Raw genomic sequence first — 27425 nt, forward strand, 5'->3', positions numbered from 1 at the left:
TTGGTGTCATTATATTTGTAAACATTGGAGATACGGGATCCGTAGTCACTCGATAAGTGTCAGTCGTGGTCAGTCGTTTGCGTAGAAACCATTCGTGGAACAGAATCTCCGCTGTTCAAATGTGCTTAAAATTTTAACAAAACAGTTTATTTGCGATGATGAACCAGCGCAGCAACACTCATAATAGGTATACAAGTTTCTGCTGTGTCACTGGAAATTTTAGAAGTACCAATATTTGTGGAAAACCACTCGATGAAAAGAAATTTCTAGACAGAATTGATAAAATATGGAATATTTTTACGAAAGAAAAAGAAAATTTCCGAGTTTAGCCGAAGTTAGTGTACTCTACACAGAATTGTTTGGTGATTAATCATAATCTGATGGTGTCCCAGTCATTTCGAGAAGTGACTAGTCAGTGTTACTGCTCGCAATAGCGTCAATGCTCATTTACCGTGATAAATTTTTCTAATCGCTCAAGATCTTGTTTTTACCCTTAATCTATTCAAGTAAATGAGACCTTATTTTTTCTGCTGATAATGTTACAGTCTATTTAATCGAAAAGAATCATCAATTCGACTAGTCAATATGCTAGGTCTTCGAAACATCACACGATAATTTTTTGCACCTGATGAGCAGCCGGAGATAAGCAATAGATTTGTAGAGATATTCAATGTGACATATACGTGATTTAAATTTGATGGATTTTAGCGATAGGAAAAAAATCTGGAATCCCCACCCCTAAATGATTTCCTCATTTTCTCAATGACAGGTCACGGAGAATCGATAAGAAAGAATAGGAATACGTATATATTTTCGGAGTTTGCTGGTGTTGCACCTTGTCTTTACTCTGGTAGATCTATCTATTTATCGATGAGAGCAGCCGCCGGAATCGCACTAATCTGCCATCACTAGTGCTGCAACGTATAAAATCTGTTCATATGCTCATTGTCAGTCAGTTGCTCGTGTTATCCCAATCATCCGGAGAATCAGTCCACCTTCATTGAAGATTCTGATCATTCATTTGGCATAAAAGATATTAATGATGAGTCGAGCATTGAGTTCTGTTGAAACGTAGTAAAATCAATTGTTAGACGGAATAAGTGTCGAATATGGAATTCAAAAGGTAGGTTTTCATTCGCCAATTCTTTCGTTGCCACTACCTCTTCTTGCTTTTTCAATTTTGTCTTGGAGTTTTTTTTCCTCATTTATGATGACTTGGACCTGAGCATCGTGTGATAATTGCCATTATCTTCCTTTTTATTCTGCAGTTAGTTGTCTGAGAATGACACGTCTGTGTAAACTTCTCGTAAAACATTATGAACTGATTGTCCAAGCAAGATAACATGAGAATTTTCTAGATAGACGAGAAATTTGTCCACCAAAAAATCCTCACCTAGTCCACGAAAATATTCCGCGATAAGAAATCGACTCAGATTCCATGGGGACATATATCACCCTTTGAAAATATTTCATATCAATTAGATAAATCGAGTATCGATAAGAATATGGAAAGAATATGATAACGCTGGCCAAGAAAAGAAAAATTGTATTTCAAGAAGACATAAACGACTTGTGGGAGTCAGTTTCCAATATCAGGAAATTCTGAATCATTTTCCTTTTTTATTTTATTTTGCTCGGTTCATTCGCCTACAGTGAAGAAAATCGAAACAGTTCTATCTCGGACTGACACTGTGTATTACGTATTTAGGGACGATTCGTGGCAAGAGCATGACATCATCGGAAATTCATTTAATTAGTGTTGTGTACTTGCTGTATTATTATCACACCTCAGTTGTTGTGAAGATCTAATTTACTTACGCTTCTATATATTAGAGTGATTGACATGGCAGGCAAAACCAACGTAGATGAGGAAAAAGTCTGTCTGTAAGTTGCAATTTTTCTGTATCAAAATTAAAAGTGTCTAGAGAGGTATCGAAATTATAAAAACATATTTGGCAGAAGAAAAGAATCGAACAGTATCGAAACACTCGCACGCGAGTCTATGATCGAAAAGGGATGGTATTTGTCGTGGTAATACGTGCACGAAAAAATCACGGCTCTGTGCGGATTCAATGGTTCTAAAGTTATTTCGTGTGGATTGCATGAAGTTCAAGATCGTGGGTGGAGTAAAATCAGTTGTAAAGTTTTACACACAAGTTTCACGCGTCCGAGGTAAGGAATGGGAAGTTTAAGGATACCCAATAGCTTTGACTATTTTTTCTCAAGTGAATGCTTTTCTGATTTTGTAGTCGAACATGAGAGCTTCCATTTGAGTTGCATTTGACCTCAAGTTGCCGGACATTTTACAATGATTTTATTCAAACTTTACCGGTGTGAATGTGAATCTCGATATTGAACCGTTGGACAAATCGTTTAAAAGTCTAAAAAAAATATAAACTGTCCTTTTCGAGAAAGATTGATGAAATCATTTAAAAATGCAATTTTTAAAAATTATGAGCTTTTTCTTTAAATTATTTATAAACAATCAATTCTCCACCATAAAAATCATTTGTTCGGAATCGTACCAAATTTATTCATATTTAAAATTTTACCACAGATCGATTTCATGCCTAAAAAAATTAGGTTTCCGGAAGTTTGAACATTTTTAAGTATTCATTTATAAACAACGAATGTTTAAAAAAATAATAATTCTGTGCAAAATGTGATTTGAATGACGCTGAATATTCGTGATTTTTTTTCAAATTTTTCTCATACAATTTAATTGACAAATTTGATGATTGGAAATGGTTGAATCCATAGTATAGTCTGTATACTAAACTGTAAAACACTTTTGGATATCTTTAAGGATATCCAAGTACTTTGGCTATTTTTTCTCAAGTGAAATGCTTTCCTGCTTTTGTAGTCGAACAGGAGAGCTTTCATTGGAGCTGCATTTGACCCTAAGTTTCCCGACATTTTACAATGATTTCATTATTTAAACTTTCCAGATCTGAATTTGAATCCGAACATTGACTCCAGACACAGGCAGAATCATCATTTTTAATTAAAGTTAAATTTTGAAGAAGTCAATAGCTAATAATACTCATCAATTTTAAATTATCAAATTAATCATCAATTGTTTTTTCAAATTGAGGAATGTGTTAATAATGGTTAATAAAAAATATTTTGAATATTTATCACCAATTAAATATCCAAATTCCGAATTATTTTATAAATCAATAACTGGGTTCAGAGGATTGACGATTATTTGGCTATTCGAAAATCCTATTTAAGAAATTTAGGAATATTTGCCCACTAGTCAATTTATAATCCCATATTTTCAATTATTTAATTCATAGTCAATTGAAAATTTAAATTATCAATTATTTTATAAATTTCAAATTTCAACCCAAATATTATTGAAATTAATGATTGATTTGATTTGATTGAACCATTAGGCAATATTTTAAAAATGTGAAAAAAATTAGAAGTTTTACTTTTGGAGGAAAATTGCTGAAATAATTAATAATAATATTTTTAATAATTTATAATGAGAATATTTTCTATAAATAATTTATAAACAATAAATTCTCTGCCATAAAAATCATTTGTTTGGAATCGTGACAAATTTATTCATATTCAGAATTTTACCAGAGATCGATTTCATGCCTAAGAAAATAAGGTTTCCAAAAATTTAAACGACTTCAATTATTTATTTATGAGCAACGAATGTTTAAAAAAGTAATACATTTCTGTGCAAAATGTAATCTGATTGACGCTGAATATTCATGATTTTTTTCCAATTTTCCTCACGCATGGATTATAGAAGAGTGTATTACAATAAAATAACGTCGTTTTTTTATTAAGGGTCAAGATTAGCATTCCTCCGATGTGCATGGCATAATATCTTATTTTTTGGCTCTTGCAAACTTAAAAAATTTTGGTAGACATTTCGACTTGTTCGAAAATTGTGTCAAGTGATAGTTTCGATAAAATTTCAAGGAATCTTGTCATAAAAAATTCATAACTTGAAAAAATTAATGAAGACTGAAAATTTTTATTCAAATTATGAAACTCTATCGAAATCAGGAAAATAGAGTTGAATATTTTCATGAATATTAGTAAATACTTTCATGTATTGATTGAAAATTCAAGTAAGCTGGCAAAATCTTATTTTCTTGGTGCTCAAAAATGAGGGATTCCATTGAATTATCAGTTAAACTTGGAATTTTATTATTTGCTCCCCCCTAAATCGAATCCAATAATGCTTTTTTGTACCAGTTTAGGAACCAGCAATGAAGGAGACGAAGAAGCAATTTAAGACAGATTTAGAGAACGGCAATATTCAGTTCAATGACTTTTACATATTTTTATGCCACTCATGCCTGAAACCGGCTGGATTACACACTCGACGCTTCGCGTCTCGTGTCTAATTCAGCCGGTTTCAGGCTTCGTGACATAATAGTAGATTACACACCTTGGCCAGTAAAGTAAGGAATGTCTCAGATCACATGTAATTGTCGGCCGAGGCGAAACCGAGGTCAACAAACATGTGATCTGAGGCTTTCTTATTTACTGGCCAAGGTGTGTATACTATTTTTCTGCTCGACGTAGCCGGAAAGTGGCAACTTCGTTTAGCGCAGCGGCCAGGAAGTTGACGCTTTCCGGCCGGAGGGCAGAAAAATTTTGTTCAGTACTTGTTGGGAAATTTCGTCCTTAACGTGTGTGGTTACATCACTCGCCTTCGGCTCATGCTGTAAACCCCACACACGTTAAAGACGAAATTGCCCCACACGTGCTGAAATATACTATTATGGTTTTAATATAGGCAGAGTAGGGGGCAGAGTTTTTTTTGTCACCGCCGATATACAAAGTTCAAGGCCTTGTGGGAACCAAATATGAGTAGTCTTTCTTAATGGTTTGGGTGATCAGTGGTTCCTCGTCTCTTCATTTTTATTCTTTAGAGTGTGAAGATTACCATTCTTTCATTGTGCATTGCACAGTATCTTATTGAACTGATGGAAAAGTGAGTTTTTCGCAGAGTTGATGCTTTTTTGTTTGGAAGTCCCAATCAATGATTCTGTTGGTTATTTTACAATTTCTATTGAAAGTGTCTCCTATTCGGAACAATAAATATTTAATGGAAAAAATTTATGGAGTAATTGCTGCGAAGCCATTATCGACCATCTATTACCTATAAGTAATGAATTTTGAAAGAAAAAAAAAAGATGTGAGCTAATTGGCACCGTGCTCAATCGAAAGAACGGAAAATTTCCGTCGGAAATACATATTGAAAACCTGGAAAAATTGACCTCTGCTGAGACGAAAAATTATGACAATACACGGAGAGAAATGTTCAGTAAAAATTACGGAACTCTCACTTCACTCACCGATTGCGGAATCGACTCAGAAAATTTAAGTGACGGTATCGCAATTTTTCACAAGAGATTCAGATAAAAATTACGGAACGCTTCGGAAAAATTCCGTGACAGTTCCGTAAAATTTCCTACAACCACATTTCGCTCCGGAATTACGGAAAAGATACGTAATTTTTATTGAATATTTCTCTCCGTGTAACTCACAAAATGCAAAAATTAACGTTGTGCGCGTAATAAAATTCGGGAAAATCGTTCTAGGCCTTTTGAATGATAAGAAAGCCATATAAGAAGCCTCAACAAAATTAAATCTTTGAAGGTACAAAACCATACAAATAATTGGCGAAAACACTCATTGATGAATGCCATTAACAAAATCTCGCCAGAATTTTGATAATTTTTTGACAAAATCTCGAAAGAATTTTGATCATAGAAATCCGCAGGAATTAATACATACACTGACAGAAAAAAACATCAAGAGAATGTTATTTGACCCAACTATCATTTGGTTGTTAATTTTCAAATAAACATGATTTCCTAATAAATATCAGTTATCTCCTCATGAGATACATTTGTTTGGGTGAATCCAACTGCTCTAGAATGGAAGTTGCTTTTATTTGTCGCAACAATTAGAGTATTTGATTTCTTTCTAGCCAAAAGTTTGCTAACTCCAGAAATTCGTTGGTTTACTCAAAAATTAAAATTATTTTCGTGACTAAATACGTTGTTATCTCAATCAACACGATGACACGTTGTTCCAAGTAAATTATAATTGAAGTGAGCATTTCGTATGTCGAATCAGGATGAATACTGTTACGCGGAAAAAGCTTTGAAATTGTAGCAAGATGTCGTTGAGTTGAAAGAAGTTTATATTTCTTGATTAAAAAAATCGCATTAGTTTACAATAACAGTATCACAGATTACGGCAATTCAACACAAACTTGGATATCACAAATGTCGTTCAATGTGATGTACGGAAAGCTCAATTTAAACATCGGCTTCATTCGAAAAAACAACATTCCATTCACGCCTCAATGTAATCATCTCCTACGTACGAATGTTTTATCAACTCATGAAAGTAGAAAATTTCTCGACTTGAGATTCTATTAGGTTAAAAAAAATATAACTTTTCCATTTTTATGGTCAATACATGTGCCTTGACGTTGCGAAAGGTTCCGAGTTCAAATCCTGGCCGGGTAGATTGGTGCGATCTAACCATTTAAAGTCTTGATTATCATCGCAGTATACCCTAACGGGGTCGAAGCGATGTAAAATAACAATAAACAAAAATGTGCCTTGACGCCAAAAACTGTTTTATTTGATTCAAGTAAATGTATCTCAAGAAGAAATAATTGATACTCACAGTAAGATCTTATTCATTTGAAATTGTTTCAAGTATATAATACTTGTTCCAAGAAAGAAACATCTCAAGAAAATAATTTTTCTATCAGTGTATAATTTCCCTTAGAATTGCCTACAGCGAAGGCGCCAGGATTCTCCGTGGAATTTTTTCGCGCGTGGTATCAGAAACTATTATATGCACATTGTTAATGACCCTTGAAAACAATCAAATGGTATGGTCACAGTGAGACACAGTTGAATACAACTATATATAATACAGTAGCTGGCTATCTTGTTATGTTTGCGGACGAGCGGTTGACTTTTCCCACTTCACAATTTGTCGCCAGAAAATTTATTTATAATATCTAATTCAACATAGAACGGTGGGCCACTGATTCTCGTAATCATCCGTCAAACTACCCGTACCACATATTTATGAGAACCTAATAATACTTCATAAATATCGTAGCACCCGCATATTTTTTGCATGCAGAGCTCGAGCCACGTATTTAATGTGTACATGGTTCGACGATTCTATAATGTTGCGAGCTGGTGTTGTACAGGAAACCAGTTTTAGATAAAGAGATTCCATATTCCATCTCTACAATTTCGAAGCTCGAGAGAAACAGCAGCGTGCGGCGGACACTCTATTAATCATTCAAATTGATCTGAGTAGCAAGTGCTTGTGTACGGTGTACAGTAATACAATGTCAATTCGTTAACTATTTAGAGTATTGGTCTTCTGTTAAAGTTGAAAGAAAAATTTGCAAAAATGTCGGGTTATTTAAAACTGGTTTCAGAAGATAATGGTGGGATGCGATCCTCCTACTTGCGGAAGAGTAAAAAGAGTGGAAATGATGTCGAGAGTGACGGCGAATCCATTCCTACGGTGTTGGTATTAATTAATTTCAGAAGATTGTCTCTTTTACTTGAAAAAAAATCATTGCTCCCTGAAATTTCACTATTCTTGGGATAAATTGACAAATTTGTGTATTGATAGCGCCGAAAAATACGCAAATTATGATGAATCTGATGGATAATGAAAGGATCGGGGAGCCTGAAGTTAACGATTATCGGCAATCCAAGGAAATCTTTGTGCTTGGTTTGAAAATATGTCAAGACGCGGATCTAGTGGAATGTGTCGTAGATAATTGTTTCATTAATTTCCGCGATGGTTTCCAAGTGTTGATGGGTGATTATATGTATCATACGTATCGGTTACCAGAGGTTCAATGCGTAAGTCTTGCAAGTGCATTGCAGATTAGGGGAGAGCGGGGTAAAATGGACACTTGATTTTTTCAAAAATATTCGTAACTCAGAAACAGAATAATTGTTCTTTCAACTGAAAAATAAGGTTATTCCGTTTCATGGACAATTCCACATGTCATGAACATTTCAAAAAAATTCAAAAGTGTCCATTTTACCCCACCCTCTCCTATAGCAAACAAGTTTTTCACAAATGTGTATTATTACAAAATTAGTCCCGTGAATTTGAAAACTCTGTCAGTTCAGTCATACTTTATCTGCTTGATAATGTTTTATGTATCTATTCTGGAGAGCAAACCCCTGCATTAACATCGTGGATGTCACGTATGTCTTAGTTTTATGCACAGAGAAAAACAAGGGGGAAATTGCTCTTGTATTGAATATAGTATAGCCATTTTTGACAATAAATTAGCAATATGCCTTCCAATAGTTATTTTGCATATCTTCTCCTTCTATCGTGCATAATTCATTGTTTGTTTCCTTTTATTAAATTGAACACGATTTTGTTTCAACTAATTTTGTTAGATTTTCAACTTAGTTGAATGTTATCAGCATCATTATTTTTATTATCCGTTACTTCTATACAACCGATTGTCTTTTTTACAGTTCTATCTCTCCCCTCAGCTCTTCGATAAAATGTTAATGGAAAAATTCTATTTACACACNCTAATTTTGTTAGATTTTCAACTTAGTTGAATGTTATCAGCATCATTATTTTTATTATCCGTTACTTCTATACAACCGATTGTCTTTTTTACAGTTCTATCTCTCCCCTCAGCTCTTCGATAAAATGTTAATGGAAAAATTCTATTTACACACATTTGAATGAATTTGAAACATCACATTTGAAGAAACCATCAGAAAGCTCACTTTCAGGGAAATTCATAAAAAATTCAAAATTTCCCACAGTCATCATAAAAATCAAATCAACCAGTATAGCTATCATAATCATCTTTTAACTTCGACTTAATCGCATTAAAACAAACATTTTAAGCTATGATTGGATTCATTTGAAGCATGATGTTCAACGATAACACCGGAATTCTGATTTTCAAAAATATAAAAAAAGTTTGAAAATTTTCGAATAAATCAAAATAACGATTATTGCTGTCGCCTCCATAATCGATGCCTTGAATTTTAGTTAATGGCGATCGATAGGGCTCAACAATACCTACATTTGAAAAAAAAAAATTCAATTCCATTCGTTTCATTTCATTCTTTCGGACACGATCTAAAAATTGCATTTTCACATTTTTTGGATCATAATGGGTCGATATAAAACAAAAAGTCCAAAACTTAAATTTGAACGATGACAATGCTTCCATTCGGAAGCAAAAAATACAGGAAAAATGACTAGAGCACGGTAAAATGTGTTCATTTCGGCGGATCCAAAAAAAATCAGGTGCCAGCATTGAAAAATTTGCTATTTTTTTGAGTCCGCTGAAGGAAACCTACCTCAGCCTGCTAAGCACAGTCATTTTTCCCCGTAATTGTTTCTCTTTTAAAATTAATCTTTTTATGTTTGTGAATAATTAATTTGTAATTCTAAGTTTATTACCTGACACCTTGATCCAATTCATGTTTAATTACATTTCAATTATTCCCGAACTTTATCGCTTTCAACTGGTCTTAGTTTACGAACTCCAATGTTCTTAGTTTAAGAAACTAATGATTCTTGATTCAAAAACCCAACGATTCTTGATTGAAGAAAATTTCTCACTTTAAGCTTCGGGTGGATTATCTTTCGAACGTTATCTCGATTGTTTTTCCATCTGCATAATGTAAAATATATCACAATTTCCACTGGATTTTACATCACGCAGGAGTCCTTAAAAATTATGATCGTACAATAAAAAAAAGTAGAAAAAAACTGAACATTTTCAAAGAACGTTTTTAATAAAAATTAAGAAATAAGTTTGATAGAGAGAAAATAGTGAATGGATAATTTATCATGGTAACCAACGATCTGACAGCCATTGACTACTGGGACAAATGACGACCTAACAGCCATTAGATGCATCAAATTATTAATTTGCAATTTCTTCCCTATTGGGTTTATTTCCCAATATTATTCAAAAACGCTGTTTGAAAATGTTCACCTTTTTTTCAACGTTTTTTTGATTGTATAATCATAATTCTTGGAGACTCCAGTGCTATGTGAAACTGAATAGTAATTGGAGATCATTTCAGATTATCAACATAAAAAAAAATAACCAAGATCAAGGTCGAAAGATAATTCACTCGGGCCTTAACAGAAAATTGATAGTTCCATATTTTAAAATATTTAATTCATCATCAATTGGAGATTTAGATTATCAATTATTTTACTATTTTTAAACTTCGATTAGTATATTTAAACCTTGATTGGAAATTTTTTTAGTATTGAAGAATCGGAAGATTGATGGTCATCCCTGCGGCAGTCACGTCTCGGTATCACCTCGATTATTTTTGGGCGGTATCGAGACTATCCTGAGACTAAATTGACTATACTGAGACGAAACTTAAATAGTATATTTCAGCACGTGTGGGCCAATATCGTCTTTAACGTGTGTGGGGTTTACAGCATGAGCTGAAGGCGAGTGATGTAACCACACACGTTAAGGACGAAATTTCCCAACAAGTACTGAACAAAATTTTATGTCACGAAGCCTGAAATCAGTTAAACAATTACGAATACTTAAGTATGAAAAAATCGTAGAAATTTTCTATACAGATTGCGTATAGAATTTCTATAGGATTTTCGTATATGATATTCGGATATTTCTATATGGATATTTTTTATACAAATTATTTCTATACGATTTCTATAGGTTTGATCCTATACAACCCACTGCCACATGTATAGAAACATTTCGCATGGAGTTACATTTAAATTAAATTTATGTAAAAATTCATGTATAGAAATAATTTGTATAGAAATATCCGAATATCATATACGGAAATCCTATAGAATTTCTGTACGCACTCCGTATAGAAAATTTCTATACGATTTTCTCATACGTGTATTCCCCCCGTACTATGATGGTTACTTTCTCAGTGTACTCCAAAAAAATGCTCTCAAGATTATAAATGAATTTCGCAACGGAGAGAAATGTTGAGTAAAAATTACGGAACTCACAATTCACTCACCGATTACGGAATCGGCTCAGAAAATTTAAGTGACGGTATCGTAATTTTTCACAGGAGATTCAGATAAAAATTACGGAACGCTCCGTAAAAATTCCGTGACAGTTCCTTAAAATTTCCTACAACCACATTTCGCTCCGGAATTACGAAAAAGATACGTAAATTTTATTGAATATTTCTCTCCGTGTGATAAGCTCTAATATTAAAGCATAAATTACTACATGTTAAAAGTATATAATCAGTGTTAAAAATGTAAAAAATTGTACACATATATTAAGTTCTATCCTCCAAACTTAGCAGAATAATAAGCCGTAATGGTTTGATTGCGTTAAATAAAGAAAAATTAAACAATTAGCAATTCTCAGTAATTAATTTATATTCTTCGCAATAGTTTCACAGACCAGGCAGTATTTGGATATGGCACAAGCATCCCACCAAACAATAATGAATATGAGGGGAACGATGCTTCCAAAAAGGTGATCTTCTGCGTGCATGGAAAACTCTCGGGATGTTGTACAGTCGTCAAAGGAGCAGGCATAGATGAAGAAATAATGTCAGCAGACTATCAGCAGAACATCGGCCAATGTAAGCACGGAATATTCGCCGGAAATTAATACTAATTGATAATCATGAGGTCTTTCTATGTTTTCGCAGTTGAAGATCACTGTCACAGAGACCGCAATGAAGCTACTGATAAGAAAGCTCGGAAAAAGTTGATCATTGCTTGCGTATTGTGTGTAATATTCATGATAGCAGAAATTGCCGGTGGTATATTATCAAATAGTTTGGCAATAGCAACGGATGCTGCCCACCTACTCACAGACTTTGCGTCATTTATGATATCGCTCTTTTCAATATGGGTTGCTGGTAGGCCAGCTACTAGGAAAATGCCGTTTGGATGGTATAGAGCAGAAGTAAGGGCTTTTCTTAAGAATGGGCGATGTTTTTAAAAACATGGATTATCGAAGAATCGGTATTTTTTTCAAACATCGATTTTGTGAGACGATTTTTCTCGAAAAAACACCGATTATTGAAAAAATCATTGTTTTTTTCATTAGACAGAAAAAAACCGTTTAAAAAATTTTTTTTTTTAATCTCGTTTTTATTTAAAATATATATTTTAAAAAAACTCGAGAAACTATTTTCAATGATAAGTACTGCTGGAAAGCCAAATTTGAATCTCGATCCAGAATTGTTGATTCGTTGGAAGAAATATATGATTTTTTCTACGATTACGGGGCTTGAACAACTATCTCTCAAATTTTTTCAGATTTTTTTTGACAGGCCAGCTCGCAAATATGATTTTTTTCAAATTGTTCCGTTTTTTTACGATAACTCGAGTTCTACTGATCCGATTCCGATTTATTAGGGGGCAAAATTTTCCATTGTTCACCACCTATAAGAATGTTTAAAAAAAAAAAATTTCCAATCTTTAGATGCTCGAAACAACAAAAATATGTAAAATAGGGGAGGGTGGGACAAACTGGAATGGCGGGGCAAAATGGAACGGTACAAAAAACGAATATAGAGCGAAATTCAGACTTTTTTTTTTCACCTTATGTGAGCTTAAAAATGATGATTCGGGGGTAAGTCAGTGACATCAGTCTACTCTGTAGTTATCGCTATCTTGTAATCTAAGGGAGATAGGAGAATTTTGATAAGGACTTTTTTGTAGAGAATTTCAAGGGCTATAAAAAAGGTCATTATAAAAATTTTGCTATCTTCATTGTAAAGAAGATAATTCAAGGTTAAAAAACGGAAGAGAAATCTGATGTCTGTAAATACAATTATAGAGTAATAGACGATTATAGATAAATAAATAAGACCTTTGGAATATTATTATTGTTCTATGAATAAATTGAATATTAAAAAATAGTCCTATAGTTTTTGAAAACCAAAATTCACTACCGTTCCATTTTGCCCCACTCTCCCCTTTTCTTGAAAATTAATAGAAGTCTGGAAAGTTAAGGTAAATGAATTTTTGAATTTTCAATTGATTGAAAATTGAAGAATAAATTATATGATTTAGTTTACTAAAGTTTACTAATGTTTTGATTGAAAATTCAGATGAGTTGAGGAATTCGCATTTTTCTGCTCTTCAAAAATTTCGAATTCCAATGAATTTGCATTATTTTTCCCCTGTATCGAAATCAGTCACTATTTTGAAAATATTTAGACAACTGCTCATGAAATTTCAGTTTTCTTTCAACTATTTAGTCTATTAAAGGAGAGGAAAATGTCACATTTTATCTCAAATCATTCGGTCCGGTGTCATACACTGAGAGAAAAATTGTCATAATATCATAAAACTAATTTCTTGTGCCAAATATTTCATCTCTTGAGGAGAAATTTCTTGGGATAAGAATTTTTTGTACCGTTCCATTTTGCCCCGCGTTCCATTTTGCCCCATCGTTTCATTTTGCCCCACCTTATCCTATAGGTATATATTTAAATTTACTTCATACTGTTTATAATCAAAGTCAACCAATGACAATTTGGGGTATTTTGACCGAATTCGTGGAATTTTGAGAATACAAAATTAAAAATAAAATAAATCTATGACGAAACCCAACATGTATGATGGCTCCAAATTTTTGTTTTGATTATAGGAAATACTGAAAAAAAATTAAAATAATCAACCGTGACGTAATTAGCCAAATTAAAGTTTTTCAACTTTTTTTTTTTTAGAAAATTCGTTATTCCGAGCATCTAGAGATTGGAAAAAATTTGAACAAAAAACATTCTTATAGGTGGTGAAAAATGGAAAATTTTGATCCCTAATAAATCGAAATCGGATAAGTAGAGCTCGAGTTATTGTAAAAAAAAACGAACAATTTGAAAAAAATCATATTTCCGAGCTGGGCTATCAAAAAAATTTGAAAAAATTTGGGAGATAGTTTTTCAAGCCCCCCCCAATCGTAGAAAAAATCGCCATCAATTTTCAAGAGGGTGAGGGTCAGCCGTTGACTCATTTGGCATGGAATACCTCATATTGAATATTTTACGTGGGTGAACATTAGCTGTAATAATTGTTGATTATTACATATATTATTATCGATTATGGTTCTAGCCGATAGACTAAGTTACGGGGAGACTACTATGAGTTTTAAAAGTCGCGGGCTATTGAAGTGAGATTTCTCATGCATTGAAAATTGATTATATATGTCTAAAAACGAATAATTAGTGCAAAAAAATTAATTGTCCATTGTTTGTTTGCCCCGCAGACGCTTAAAATGTCAAAAATAGTCCAGGGCCTCCAATTTTTGAGCTACAGAGGTTTTTTTTCTAAATTTTGAAAAAAATGTGTACAATAATAATTACGAATTAGTTTTTTTGAAATTCGACTTCTACACGGCTAATTTCGTTTTGTTTAAAATAAAAATTTGTGCCACTCATATAAAATAGGCAGATTATCCTTAAAATATTCAAAATATATTCTCGATTCTTTCAGAAACATTTTTCGAGCTGTTTTACATGAATGGTGCAATTTTTTATTTTAAAAATGAAGAAATTGACAGTGCAGGAGTTGAATTTCAAAAAACTAATTCGTAATTGTTATTGCACATATTTTTTTCAAAAATTTTGAAAAAAACCTTAAGCTTGAATTAAAAACCTTAGCTCAAAAATTGGAGGTCCTGGACTATTTTTAACATTTTAAGCGTCTGTGGGGCAAACAAACAATAAACGATTTTTTTTGCACTAATTATTCGTTTTTAGTCATATATAATCGATTTTCAACGTATAAGAACTCGCACTCCAATAGCTCGCGAATTTTAAAATTCATAGTAGTCTCCCCTTAGAAAAACAATAGACGATTGAACTTACCCACTTACCATTTATAACGTACATACTGTAGAAAATAATGACTTCTGATTGCCGATAAATTTTTTTTTTATCCTCAATCAATCAACATCATTATTCGATTTTTTTTTTAATGGAAAATTTTGTTAACTTGGTAAAAAACATCGATATTTGGAAAAAAGAATCGAAAATCGATTAATCGGCCGTTGAAAAGATCGAATGAAAAACATTCATGTTTGGGCATGAAAAATAGATGTTTTCCATTAATCAACAAACATCGCCGATCCCTAGCTTTTTCCTCACATTCCACCAGCATATTATTAAACCGGTATTACAACAATGACTTCATTTTTCATTCACAGGTAATAGGTGCACTTACCTCAGTGCTGTTGATATGGGTGGTAACAGGAATTCTCTTTTATCTAGCAATTGAGAGAATCATTAATAAAGATTTTGAACTCGACGCTGAGGTCATGCTCATCACTTCTGCAATTGGTGTTGCTGTTAATTTAGTGCAAGTATTTTCTGTCAATATCTATATTGGGGCAAGTGGAAAAAATGACCAAAAATGACCGGTCCTTTACCCATCGGCTGTTTTTTCCTCTGGCTATTTTTTCGTACATTCCTTATCAAGGACCATCAATCATTAAATTATTAATATTAATAAGAGAAGTTGCACCTTACAATAACTAAGGTTTAGTTATCTTCATTGAAATTAGAAAAATAATAAAATAGTTGATAATTGAAATTCTCAATTGACTATGCATTAAATAATTGACAATATGGAATTGTCAATTGACATTGAGTAAATAATTTTAAATTTCATAAAGAGGATTTTCGATTAGCCAAATAATCGCCAATTATTCGAACTCAATTATTGATTGATAAAATAATTCGTAATGGGAATACTAAATTGATGATTAATTTGAGGCCCGGGTGTACTATCGATGTTTTTTTCCCTCTTTCGTCATCTGAAATTGTCAATTAAGTCCTGCATCATGCAGAAGTTTTGAAAGATTATGAATGAATAATAAAAAAAAAGTAGAAAAAATTCTCAATTTTTTCAAAGAGCATTTTTAATTTATATTCAGAATAAATTGAATAACAAGAAATTGAAAAATGTATCTGATTTACGGTGACAAATGGCGGCCTGTCACCCAATATCATCCAGTGGGAAGACTGATTTCGTAAATCTTTTGTCACACTGCACAGAGACATTTATTACTGAAAAGGCTCTTTGAAAGAAGTTGTAATATTTTGGAGAATTTTTAAACACACTTTTATCACATAAAAATGGCAGATGACTACATACCACTGTTTTCAAAATTGAGATACCTAGCTGTCACTTCCCACGAGGAGTTAGTCTTTTGTTATCCACCATGGAAAATGACAGCTAATAGATAATTTGTCACAGCGAATCAGATATTTGTAATTTCCACTTTTTTCAACTCATTCTGAATCTCAATTAAAAACGCTCTTTGAAAAAGTTCAGAATTTTTTCTACTTTTTTGTTATCACTCTATCATAATTTTTGGGAATTGCTACATGATGTACCACTCAATTGACAATTTTCGATTACGAAAGATGAAAAAAATCCAGATAACATTCGAAAGATAGTACACCCGGGTCTTAATAATTTAAATTGTCGAGTAATATTAACCAACTGACTTATTCAAAATTTAACTTTGTTTAAAATTTATGATTAGCCGATGTCTAATTCCTGTATTAGAAATAGTAGATTCAAATGAAGAATGGTCATAATATGGACTTCCGTATGATATACGGAATAAATGGCCCAGATTGTCGCCATTATATTTTTTTAAAAACATTTATCGGGCAGTTATCGCGTTGCGAAGTAGCTCGTCGAAAACTCATACGTTTTTCTTCCGAATGGAAGCTTTTTAATCGTTGATTTTAACGATCTTCTAATTTTGTCCTGAAATGATGTACAATCTGAAATGTGAACGCACGTATGCGGATTTTTCGAATTTTGTTTAAATCTTCCCAAAAAAAGGTGTAAAGTTGCAGTAAGTGTTTAAAATTTTGTCCCATAATTGGCATTATTTGAGAGCATTTCTGGATGATACAGTTATTTCTTTATTTTTTGTCAATATCTGAAAAATTACACGACTGACCTCAATTTTTTTGACGTCAAAATAATTCTTGTGATAATATCTGTAAAATGAATTTAATTTAATCACTTAAGTCACAATATCAACATGTAACGAGGGACAGCTTGATAATGATAGGCATTTTTATGATAAAATCGATGGATAAACGATAACTCCGGAAAAAAAATGTGATAGGAAGTTGGAATTCTAAATTACGAAATTAATTCGAAATTACGCGATGGAACTGTGGATGAGCGCAATTGGATGAGTAGTTTAGAGGATATTCAACATTCTGTGAAAAACTATTTTGATCAATATCTCCGAAACCACTGATCAAATTTCAATTTTCCTACTTTCGAAATACTCGTCTTGTTGTCTTCTGTCGAGATCAATCATAATATTAATATCTATTCATAAAAAGTTTTCGAGATATTCTCATTTTTGTAATTGTTGAATTTTAGAGTTAATTTGACGATCCATAAAACGTGTAAAACTTGAAACTGACATTTGAAATTTTGGATACTAGTTTATATTATTGCATCACACTTATATAGAACATTTTGGGTTGATCGATGCAGCACATCCTGGCGTAGAGTCATTCATCCAACAATGGTTTTGTCCAAAAAATGAAAAATCGTCATTTTATTAAAAGTTTTCACATCTGGATGACTTAGAAATTTATATAAGAATTGCATCAAAAAGCAATTGCCACGGATCCATTTGGAAGTTTATTACCACTGAAATTGGTAGACATAGAAAAAAAAGAAAAAGACGAATGGAGCATAAAGTCACGATCACGTGCTTTCGGTGGGATGGGCGCGGACCCCCGTTTGTTTTTTATTTGTTGTATCTACTCAGTTATAATTTTTTGGTATACACTTCTGGTACACTTATTGGAAATTTTTATCGAGCGATAGTGGCAATGGCATTTCAAGGAATCTTGTCACTGAAAATGCATAACTAGATGAAAAAATTTCTGACAACTGCCAATTCAGTGTAATTTAAAGTAGCTCTACCCTTCGGCCGGCTACGCTGTACTTTTGGATATTTTCAGTTTTAAAATTTTTCAACTAAATTGCATGGAAAAAATTTGAAAAAATTCATATCCAGCCAGTATTATCTAAATTAAATTTCGCAACAATTGATATTTATTCAAACATTTCCCTCTTATAAATAAAACTTGTTTGCAAAACGGTGGATTATTTTTAATGAGGTGTCAGAAAAATTCTTCATTTTTTCACATCTAATGAAAAAAGTTCAGATTTTAATCTGTGATTACAATGGAAATGTTGATTTTCACATAAGACGCTGGGTTAAATCCTGATTTTTAAACATTTCTTCTTTGAAAAACCAAAACGATAATTAAATTGAGAAAAAAATTAGAATTCCGAATCTAATCGCGTTTTCTGCTATTTTTTTGCAGTTTCCAATAATCTTTGAATTTACCGTAAGAGTAGAGCTACTTTAAGTGTTTTGAAAATCAATGAATTTTCAATTCATGGTTTAATTGAAAATTCAAGTAAATTAAGGAAATCTTGTCTTCTTACTGCTCAACAATTTGGAATTCCATTGAATCTTCAGTGAAATTTGGACTTTCATTATTTGTTCCCCCCTGAGTCGAATTTAATGTCGCCTTTTTCTAACGCTCTAGGAACCAGCAATGGAGGGAGACATCCATTTAAGAAAGATTGAGATTTAGAGAACGACGGCGTAAAATACTCGGTGTAATGACTTTTAGATATTTTCAGAATTTTTAATCTAGGCAGAGTAGGGGGGGGGGGATTTTTTTTGTCACCGGGGATGTACAGAGCTCAAGGTTTTCTACGAAGGAAATGTGCGTAGTATTTTTTAATGGTTTAGGCGATCAGTGGTATCTCGTCCCTTCATTTTCATTCTCTGGATTTTTATTACCATAGATAGATTAGATAGGCAGAATGTGATGGAGTGCGAATAATTATTCCTCTGGCATGAAAAATGCTGAGACATTCTTGTTACTGGACAGTTGCCTTTAACGATTTTTCTCCTCATTTGGAAAAAGTCGCAGTAGATAATTTTTTATCGATTTGTACTTTAGAATGGGATTAACACTCCATCAGCATGGTCACAGTCACGGTGGCGGTCATGGCCATAGTCACGGCGACGGAAAGCACCAAAGTGACGACAAGAATATAAATGTCCGAGCAGCTTATATTCATGTCCTAGGTGACTTCATTCAAAGCACGGGCGTCCTCGTTGCAGCCTTAATTATTTATTTCAAGGTGATTAATGAAATAAGATTATCGTGTTGTTGATCTCATTGAGATAATGATTAATAATTATTTTTTGTTGCAGCCTACTTGGAGTATTGTAGATCCAATTTGTACTTTCTTATTCGCTATTCTAGTCTTGTTTACAACAGTGGCCATTATTAAGGATGTGATGAATGTTCTCATGGAAGGAATACCAAAAGGCTTTGAGTATTCCGCCGTTGAAAGTACATTCATGGGAATTGAGGGAGTCGTCAAAGTGCATAATTTAAGGATTTGGGCATTATCGCTCGATAAAACGGCACTTTCTGCGCATCTCGCTATCAGTAATTTTCTAAAATTTCATTCATTATTCGCTTGATTGAAAATTCTAGCGGAGTTCGACATTTTATCAGTGGCGACATTTTATCAGATTTCTATCGAGAATTGCGCAGCTTTTTCACGTTCTTTCATCAATAACAAGATGTTCAATGGAGAAAAATCAGCTGAAGTTGAGATTCAATCAGTTGAAAATTTTCCTACAGAAATTTTTTAGTCTAAATCTCCTGAGTTAATTTTGTTTCATTTTTTTTTCGTGACAGTTTTCTATTGACACAATCTCAACGAAAAAATTTTTATCTCTCTATATTATCAAAATCCAAATCGACTTCTGGTAATGAAAATTTGGTACTCGAAATGATAACTCCAAAATTAAGGGTCACAAGGGTCAGAACAAGGGTCACCGAGGTCAAAATAATGGTCATGAGGATCCGAATAAGGGTCATTATTACCAAAAGTAATAAGACCCTTAGACCCTTAGTAAATTAAGGGTCATGATTATCAGAGTAAGGATCACGCGGGTCATAATAAGGGTCAAGAGTGTCCAATTCCATGTCACAAGGGTCATAAGGGTCAGAATAAGGGTCATGAGGGTTAAAATAAGGGTTACGAGGGTCAGATTAAAGGTCATAAGGGTCATGAGGGTCAGAATAAGGGTCATGTTGATCAGAGTAAGAGCCTTAAGGGTCAAAATAAGGGTCACGAGCAGAGGTTTAAGATTAAGGGTCACAAGGATCATGAGAGTCAGATTAAGGGTCACAAGGGTCAGTATAAAGGTCCACAGAAATGTCACAAGGTTCATATGGGTCAAGTTAAGGGATACAAGAGGAGGATTAAGGGTCCAAATAAGGGTTTCAAAGGTCAGAGTAAGGGTCCAAATAAGGGTCATGGGGGTCAAAATCTAGGGGTTACAAGGGTCAAAATACGGATCTCTATATGTCTATATTATAATATAAAAATCCAAATCGACTTCCGGTGATGAAAATTTGGTACTCGAAATTAAGACTCCAAAATGAAGGGTCAGAAATGAGGGATCACAAGGGGTATAATGAGGGTCACGAGGGTCCGATTAAGGGTCACAAAGGTCAGAATAAGGATCATGGGAGAGGATATGGGTATCATATGTGAGTCATAGGGGGGTTGGCGAGCAGAGCGAGAAAGATAAAAACTTGTAAATTCCTTCCTACTGAATATTTTTCCATAGAATTTATATGTCAAGGGAGCAACGCGGAGAAGCTGCAGAATTTTCAATTCAATCCTGATAAAAAACCAGTTGATTTCTAGTAGATTTTAATTAGAATTTTCTTACAAATTCTCTACATTTTCCTTGGATTTTTTCTCACATGTTTATACGTTTTGCAGAGGCAGATGCAAGTCCACAGCAAATTCTCCGAACTGCAACGAGGAATATCCATGACCACTACAATTTCTTTGAAATGACTCTCCAAATCGAAGAATTCAATGAGAAAATGGAGAACTGTAAACAGTGCAAAGCATTACAATAATTGTGCATTGGGCAGTTTCCTGTAATCCTCGCTAGATTACATTATAAATGGGGTGGCGAGTCGTTATGGAATTGTAAAAAAAAATGTTATGTAAAAAGTAGAATTGTTTTTCCTACGAGTCTGAATCAGTTACAATTCAAGATAAAACAGCAATAACCAATTCAGAAGAAAATTCTTAAATAAAATGAGGTTGAAGTATTGATATAATTTCGTGTGGTTTTGATTAGTTTTGACCACATATTTTGCCCTTGTCAGGAAAAGTATAAATAATGCAGTAGTGACATGAAAATAAAAACAGGAAAACCACTCACAAAAAACTAAAACATCGTCACATAAAAACTAAGAATGAGAGGATAAAAAATTATCAATAATGTTCAGTAATAAAGTTAGCAATTACTTTTTAATCTACAACTCTATCTCAAATATTTTATGCGATAAATAGACGAAGTTTTCGTATAAAATCTGTCGTATAAAATTTTTCTATCAATTCTATCACTAAGTAATTGGAGGTATTCCTAGTGGTTTGTCATCGGTATCAGTTTTACTTGTATTTTTGTTGATCTCTTCTTCGCTCTCACTTTCACTATCTTCACTTGGTGGAAAATCTGGTAAGGCTACAAAAAAATAAGTGTAGGTCATCATTGGAATCGAATATGTGCGGAATAATTCCCAGAAAATCGCGGAATAACCCCGGCCTGAGTGCCTTTGAATACATTTTAAAAGTTTTCCAAATAATTTTAATCGACATCATGGTACGGGATGGCTACAAGGCAAGAGATTTTGTTACAAAAACTCAGGCTTCAGGGTTTTTTATGCTGAGTCCATCCAAGAAATTCAAAATGCTTGATGAAAAACCTTTGCGAGATAATCCAATAGCAATTTTTGAAATTTGACATGGATTTTGTTGAGAAAATGCGCTTTTCCAAGAAAAGTGTGAAACTTTACAAACTATTATCCTGAAGAGGCATACTAATATAATTTGATTTCCGTATATGATGATATATGATGGGCCGTCTAAAAAAGTAGAAATTATTCAAAATTTAACCCATTTGCCCCGCCTTTTATGGTAAAACCTCATGCTTCGAGTTTTCATCAGTCTTTTATTTCTTTGAAATGTTTGTTAGAGTTCGAAGAATAAAATTGAGCATTCGTTTTCTTGAATTTCAATTAAATTATGAGAAGAAAATGTTTTCGATTCCCTTTTTTTTGCTCGATTTTAATAACGGTTAAAAAAATGTTATTTTGAGAGGTTGAGAAGTTTGTGTATATATTTTTAAAATATTTTTCTCATTAAATCCCTTCTCCATACTATTATAATCTTCAATTACTGAAAACGTTTTTTAAATGTTATTAAAAAGTGAGCATAAAAGAGGAAATCGAAAAAAATTGTTTTTCTCATGATCTAACTGAAATTAGGGAAAAGAGACGCCCAATGTTATTCTCTAGAGTCTAAAGAACATAACAAAAAAATTTGAATCGGATTAAAATCGTGGTCCATGGGGCATTTTTACCAGGCAAAGTGAAAAATGAAGTTTTACCATGAAAGACAAAAATTGATTGAATTCTACATGATTCCTATTTTTTTAGAAGTTCCAGTACATATCAAAAGTCGCTCAAGAAGTCTATTGACCCACCACAGGCCTTTAAATATCAGAGACTTCCCCTTCAATTAATTAATTGGAAATTATTATTAAGTATTATTATTATTATTATCTTAATCAAATTAAGATTTTTGTTTATGATAGAAGAGAGAGTGATCTCCCTAGGGTATGTAAAAAAATTTTTTGTCGACATTGAAAAACAAAAACTGTAAGTATCGTTCAACTCGAATTTCAAATTTTCGAGCAAGATGACCCTGCCATAAGACCCTTAAAATACCCTCGCCTTCAAGTCAGAAAAGCGTTGCGGATTATTCAATTAAGAATTTTGCATATTCCAGATAACCACGGTTTTCCAAGCCCTGATTGAAGTTTTTAGCGAAAGATATAGCTTTCCCTTTCAGGAAGTTTTTGCATTCACGACAGATTCAATATAAAATTCAAAACATCATAAAATAGAAATGAAGAAGAAAATACCTTGCTTCTCAACCCTTTCTTGTCTTGCATTTGCCAAAAATTTTTCCTGTGCTTGAATAATTTCCTCACTAGTGGAGCATGCAGCGTAAGCAGCGAGCAAATCTGAATTCAATTCTAAAAACGAGTGACCCCAGGAAAATTTTCCTAGATAAAAATTTGCTTCATCTGGAAATCCAGTTATAATCATCATAGCAGCTATTGCTTCAACACAACTTAATTGGCAAGGCTTCCCATAATTTATCGGATTGGCCGCGACAAGAAATGGGAGGAGACGTGGATTTGGACTTCGTATTCTACTGAATGGTGTGTCTTCGAGCTTTGCCCAACTGCAGTCGACAACAGCACAACCGTGTTCCTGCACTATTTCACGATCGGTTGGTGCAACACACTGCAGGGAAATAAACAAGAATTGATTGAAACACTTACATGATTTTGTCCAGGTACATGAACATGAGTTTAATACTATTGTACATTGAGAAAAAAGGAATGTACAATGTGCACTGAAGAATGTTCTCAAACAAGTCTTGCTTGAACCACAAAAAATCGCAAGTTGATAATTGCCACTGTAGACATTATTATATGTGAAGATGAATAGTCACTTTGATCAAGTATTCCACGCAAAATGGTGCCACTTAAAGATGAAAATATCTCTCATAAAGTAAAGCTAATCGAGAAGTTTTGTTCCCAAGTTACAGAATTTTTGTCAGATTTGTCATTACTATTCTATTTAAGTATCTTGTAGAGTTTGGCACAGACCACACTATAGATTCCACCATTTTCAATCACCAAATTAGTCAATTAAATGGCGTGAGAAAAATTTGAAAAAACGAAAGAATGTTCAGCGTCATTTCCCGACATACATTACAGTTGGCACAGAATTACTATTTTTTTAAACATTCGTTGTTTATAAATAAATAATTAAAATTGTTTAAACTTTCAACAGGAGCATGAAATCAATTTCTGGTAAAATTCTGAATATGAATAAATTTGTTACGATTCTGGACAAATGATTTTTATGTCGGAAAATTGATTGTTGAAATAATAATCATTCTTTTCAGTAAAATATAACGATAGTTGTTAATTTGCCCTTAGAAGGATGGTGGCGATATACAGTAGTATATATATATATATATACACCTGTAATAATAATAATAAAATGTAATAATTATAAAACTGAAAAATCAATTATTTGAAATAATAATAATTCTTTTCAGTAAAATATAATGATAGTTTTTTTAAAATTATTATAAATTATTTATAGAAAATTCTCGTAATTTTCAAAAATCGGAATTTTTTAATAATTTTATCAATCTTCCTCGAAACGTAAACTTTATAATTTTCTTTCAGATTTTTGAAATGTTTTCTAATGGTTCAATACGGAGATTCTAGTTCAGACCTGCAAAGTTTAAATAATAAAATTATAGGGAAGAGTGGGGTAAAACGGTCCCTTTTGAATTTTTCAAAAATGTTAGCAGCTCATTCAATTTTAAATAAAATGGAATAATTTTTTCTCCATGGAAACTACACTTCTTCCCCTTTAGAATGAGCCTAGACTGATCTCAATTAATGAATTTGTTTCTGAGTTATGAGTATCACAAAAAAGTCAAAAGGGGCCATTTTACCCCATTCTTCCTTAGTAAAATGTCCGGAATTTTGGGGTCAAATTTGGCTCAAAAGAAAGCTCTTATGTTCGACTATAAATATAGAACAACATTTTATTAGCGACAAAACTAGTCAAAGTACTTAGAATCCTTAAGAATTCATTTCTTATTTTTAATTATTGGACAGCCAGAACGAAAGACTACCTTCTCTTCGTGAAAAAAAAAATCTATCGCGAGCAAAATACGTATGGTATGGGATAACGAAAAAGTAGTACTAAAAAAGAGATTTCTTGTTTGTACAGAAAATAACAATTTCTAAGAAAAACTAAATCTATTTGCGATCATTTTTTTTGTTAACACAAGACTTGTTTAAGAACGTGTTTTTTATTCTTTGAGTGTATTAATAACCAAATTACCCGAATGAGTAACCGATCAGTATATTCAAGAAGAAATAGAGGATACTTTTGAAAAGGAAGAAACTACTACAGATTTAAAAGATCTCCTGAGTACTCTTTACTTGTGCAAAATTTCGAAAGCTGAAAGAGACATGCAATTTGAATTTCAAGGACGTGAGCTGTTTCATTTTCAAAGAATATGCATCCCTAAAAATTAAAAAGAAAACAAAATCTTTAAGTTTCCGGTCATACACATCTCAAGAATGGAACGATCGAGATTTTATAAATTTTGGTGATCTTTTATTTAATGTATCCAGTAACAGATGATCACAATTTAGGATTAAAAATTAATTGATAAGGAAAAATTGGCCACCAATCAGTGACAGCTCAAAAAGTGACTCTCTAATTTTATAATCTTTAGAATTGACTCCCACTATTAAAGAAAAATTCTAATTAAGGGGGATAACGGCTAATTTTTTTCTATATTATCTACTTGCTAATACACGAAACGTCCCGATTAAAAGGGATAACGGCCCGTCAAACCTGAAATTTGGACGGCCTCAAAAACTTAGAACATAGAACATAGATCTAAATTTAGTGCTCCTGGCACTGCGAAATTTCACAGAAGTATAGTGTTGAGACCCCATTAACAAACTCATGAAATCATGAGTCCAACATTCTAAAATTCTAGAATGTGTTCGTCAATGAGAATTGATTTCCCAAATCCCGAATATATACCTTATTCCCAACAGGTGTTAGAACTAATCCCGTAAACCTCGTATTCAACCTCAAAGTTTTGATGAGGCCATGTCGAGATAACTTTCTTCCAGAGCATTTTTTCGGATCGCAATGCTCAAGATCCCACATAGCAACCGGAAAAGAACATGGCGATTCCTCTTTCTCTAGAAGGAAAGTCCTGTCATTATTCTTCTCATTATTTTCCTTACATACACCGACAGAAAAAATTAATTTTATCAAGAGAATTTTATTTCTATTTTTGAATTCCAGTTATCTCTTCCTGAGATACATTTCATCGAGAGAAATCGAACTTCTCTAGAATTGAAGTTCCTTTTATTTGTCTCAATAATGAGAGTATTCGATTTCTTTCTAGCCAAAAGTTTGCCAACTCCAGAAATTCGTTCGTTTACTCAAAAATCAAAATTATTCTCATGACTAAATACGTTATCTCAATCAACACGATCATACGTTGCTCCAAGTAAATTATAACTGAAGTGAGCATTTCGTATGCCGAATCAGGATGAATATTGTTACGCGGAAAAAGCTTTGAGATTGTAGTAAGATGTCGTTGAGTTGAAAGAAGTTTATATTTCTTGACTAAAAAAATGGCATTAGTTTACAATAACAGAATCACAGATTCCGGCAATTCAACGCAAACTTGGATATCACAAATGTCGTTCAATGTAATGTACGGAAAGCTCAATTTAATAGCGCTTTTCTTGAATCGCCTTTTCTCAAACTTATTTGAGTATGTTTCTTCAAAACGATTTTTTTTGTGTTAGATTTTTACATGTTTTTTGAAACCAGGATTAACCTCTGACCCCTCACCCCCCCTTTGCCTGTTAGGGTTCAATTGTTTTAGAGGTTAATCCAGGTTTCAAGACATGTAAAAATTATAAATAAAAAAAGTAGTTTTGAAGAAATACATTCAGATAAGTTTGAAAAAAACAGTTCAAGAAAAGCGCTATAAACATCGGCTTCATTCAAGAAAACAACATTCAATTCATTCCTCAATATAATCATCGCCTAGGTACGAATTTTTTATCAATGCATGAAAGTGGAAAGTTTCTCAACCGGAGATTATATTAGGTTAAAAAAAAACAGAACTTTTCTATTTTTGTGGTGAACACATGTGACTTGACGCCAAGGACTGTTATATTTCATTCAAGTAAATGTATCTGAAGAAGAAATAATTGATACTCACCGTAAGATCTTATTTATTTGAAATTGGTTCAAGTATATAATACTTGCTCCAAGAAAGAAACATCTCAATAAAGATAATTTTTTCTATCAGTGTTTTGCAATGTTTCTCTCACCTTCTTCAACCTCATCATCCTGGTCAGACATATCCCTCTGCTGCCGATACTTTTCTTCTTTTCCCACGACTTGTCGCTTCCTCCTTTCATGCATTTTTCCTTTACTCTTCTTCTTAGTCGACATTTCTTTCAAGATTATAAACTAAATCTTATAAAATAGACAGTAATGTCAATATTCAACCAACCAGTTGCAATGAGGTTAACAATAGGAATGCAACAACACCGTAACAAGTTGCGCATAGATACCGCAGATGACAGTGAGGGCGCCACC

The 27425-nt window shown here is 32.9% G+C and overlaps 2 protein-coding genes across 5 annotated transcripts; one reads left to right on the forward strand and one right to left on the reverse strand.

Annotated features, from left to right (window-relative positions):
- The first annotated feature begins 74 nt into the window (after nucleotides 1–74).
- LOC107036172 (zinc transporter 2) lies at nucleotides 75–21433 on the forward strand. 4 transcript variants are annotated; one of them, XM_015253935.2, is made up of 7 exons: nucleotides 75–187; nucleotides 11440–11633; nucleotides 11703–11962; nucleotides 15212–15363; nucleotides 19035–19218; nucleotides 19292–19532; nucleotides 20887–21433. In XM_015253935.2, exons 1-7 carry the CDS (start codon nucleotides 156–158, stop codon nucleotides 21027–21029), a joined length of 1206 nt encoding a protein of 401 aa, XP_015109421.1. In that variant the 5' UTR covers nucleotides 75–155; the 3' UTR covers nucleotides 21030–21433. The 4 variants fall into 4 exon arrangements, with proteins under 4 accessions (XP_015109421.1, XP_015109422.1, XP_015109420.1 ...); XM_015253936.2 differs by lacking the exon at nucleotides 75–187 and adding an exon at nucleotides 886–1123; XM_015253934.2 differs by lacking the exon at nucleotides 75–187 and adding an exon at nucleotides 1588–1884.
- Nucleotides 21403–27391, reverse strand: LOC107036174 (ribosome biogenesis protein TSR3 homolog). Its single transcript, XM_015253937.2, has 4 exons — nucleotides 27155–27391; nucleotides 25839–26002; nucleotides 23105–23492; nucleotides 21403–21643 (listed from the first exon to the last, which is right to left on the reverse strand). The coding sequence occupies exons 1-4, from the start codon at nucleotides 27276–27278 to the stop codon at nucleotides 21525–21527; spliced, it is 795 nt and encodes a 264-aa protein (XP_015109423.1). The 5' UTR covers nucleotides 27279–27391; the 3' UTR covers nucleotides 21403–21524.
- Between the last annotated feature and the right edge of the window lie 34 nt (nucleotides 27392–27425).

This window comes from Diachasma alloeum, unplaced genomic scaffold, assembly GCF_001412515.2.
Source record: "Diachasma alloeum isolate Michigan unplaced genomic scaffold, Dall2.0 Dall_scaffold_00206, whole genome shotgun sequence".
Classification (NCBI taxonomy): domain Eukaryota; kingdom Metazoa; phylum Arthropoda; class Insecta; order Hymenoptera; family Braconidae; genus Diachasma; species Diachasma alloeum.

Coding starts and splice junctions, on each gene's coding strand:
- LOC107036174 (XM_015253937.2), bottom strand. CDS start 27,278: ATGTCGACTAAGAAGAAGAGTAAAGGAAAAATGCATGAAAGGAGGAAG. Junction 26,003..27,154: donor GGATGATGAGGTTGAAGAAG/GTGAGAGAAACA, acceptor CTTTCCTTCTAG/AGAAAGAGGAATCGCCATGT. Junction 21,644..23,104: donor AGAAAGGGTTGAGAAGCAAG/GTATTTTCTTCT, acceptor ATTTTTTTGTAG/CCTTACCAGATTTTCCACCA.
- LOC107036172 (XM_015253933.2), top strand. CDS start 7,429: ATGTCGGGTTATTTAAAACTGGTTTCAGAAGATAATGGTGGGATGCGA. Junction 19,219..19,291: donor CCTTAATTATTTATTTCAAG/GTGATTAATGAA, acceptor TTTTTGTTGCAG/CCTACTTGGAGTATTGTAGA. Junction 19,533..20,886: donor TTCTGCGCATCTCGCTATCA/GTAATTTTCTAA, acceptor TACGTTTTGCAG/AGGCAGATGCAAGTCCACAG.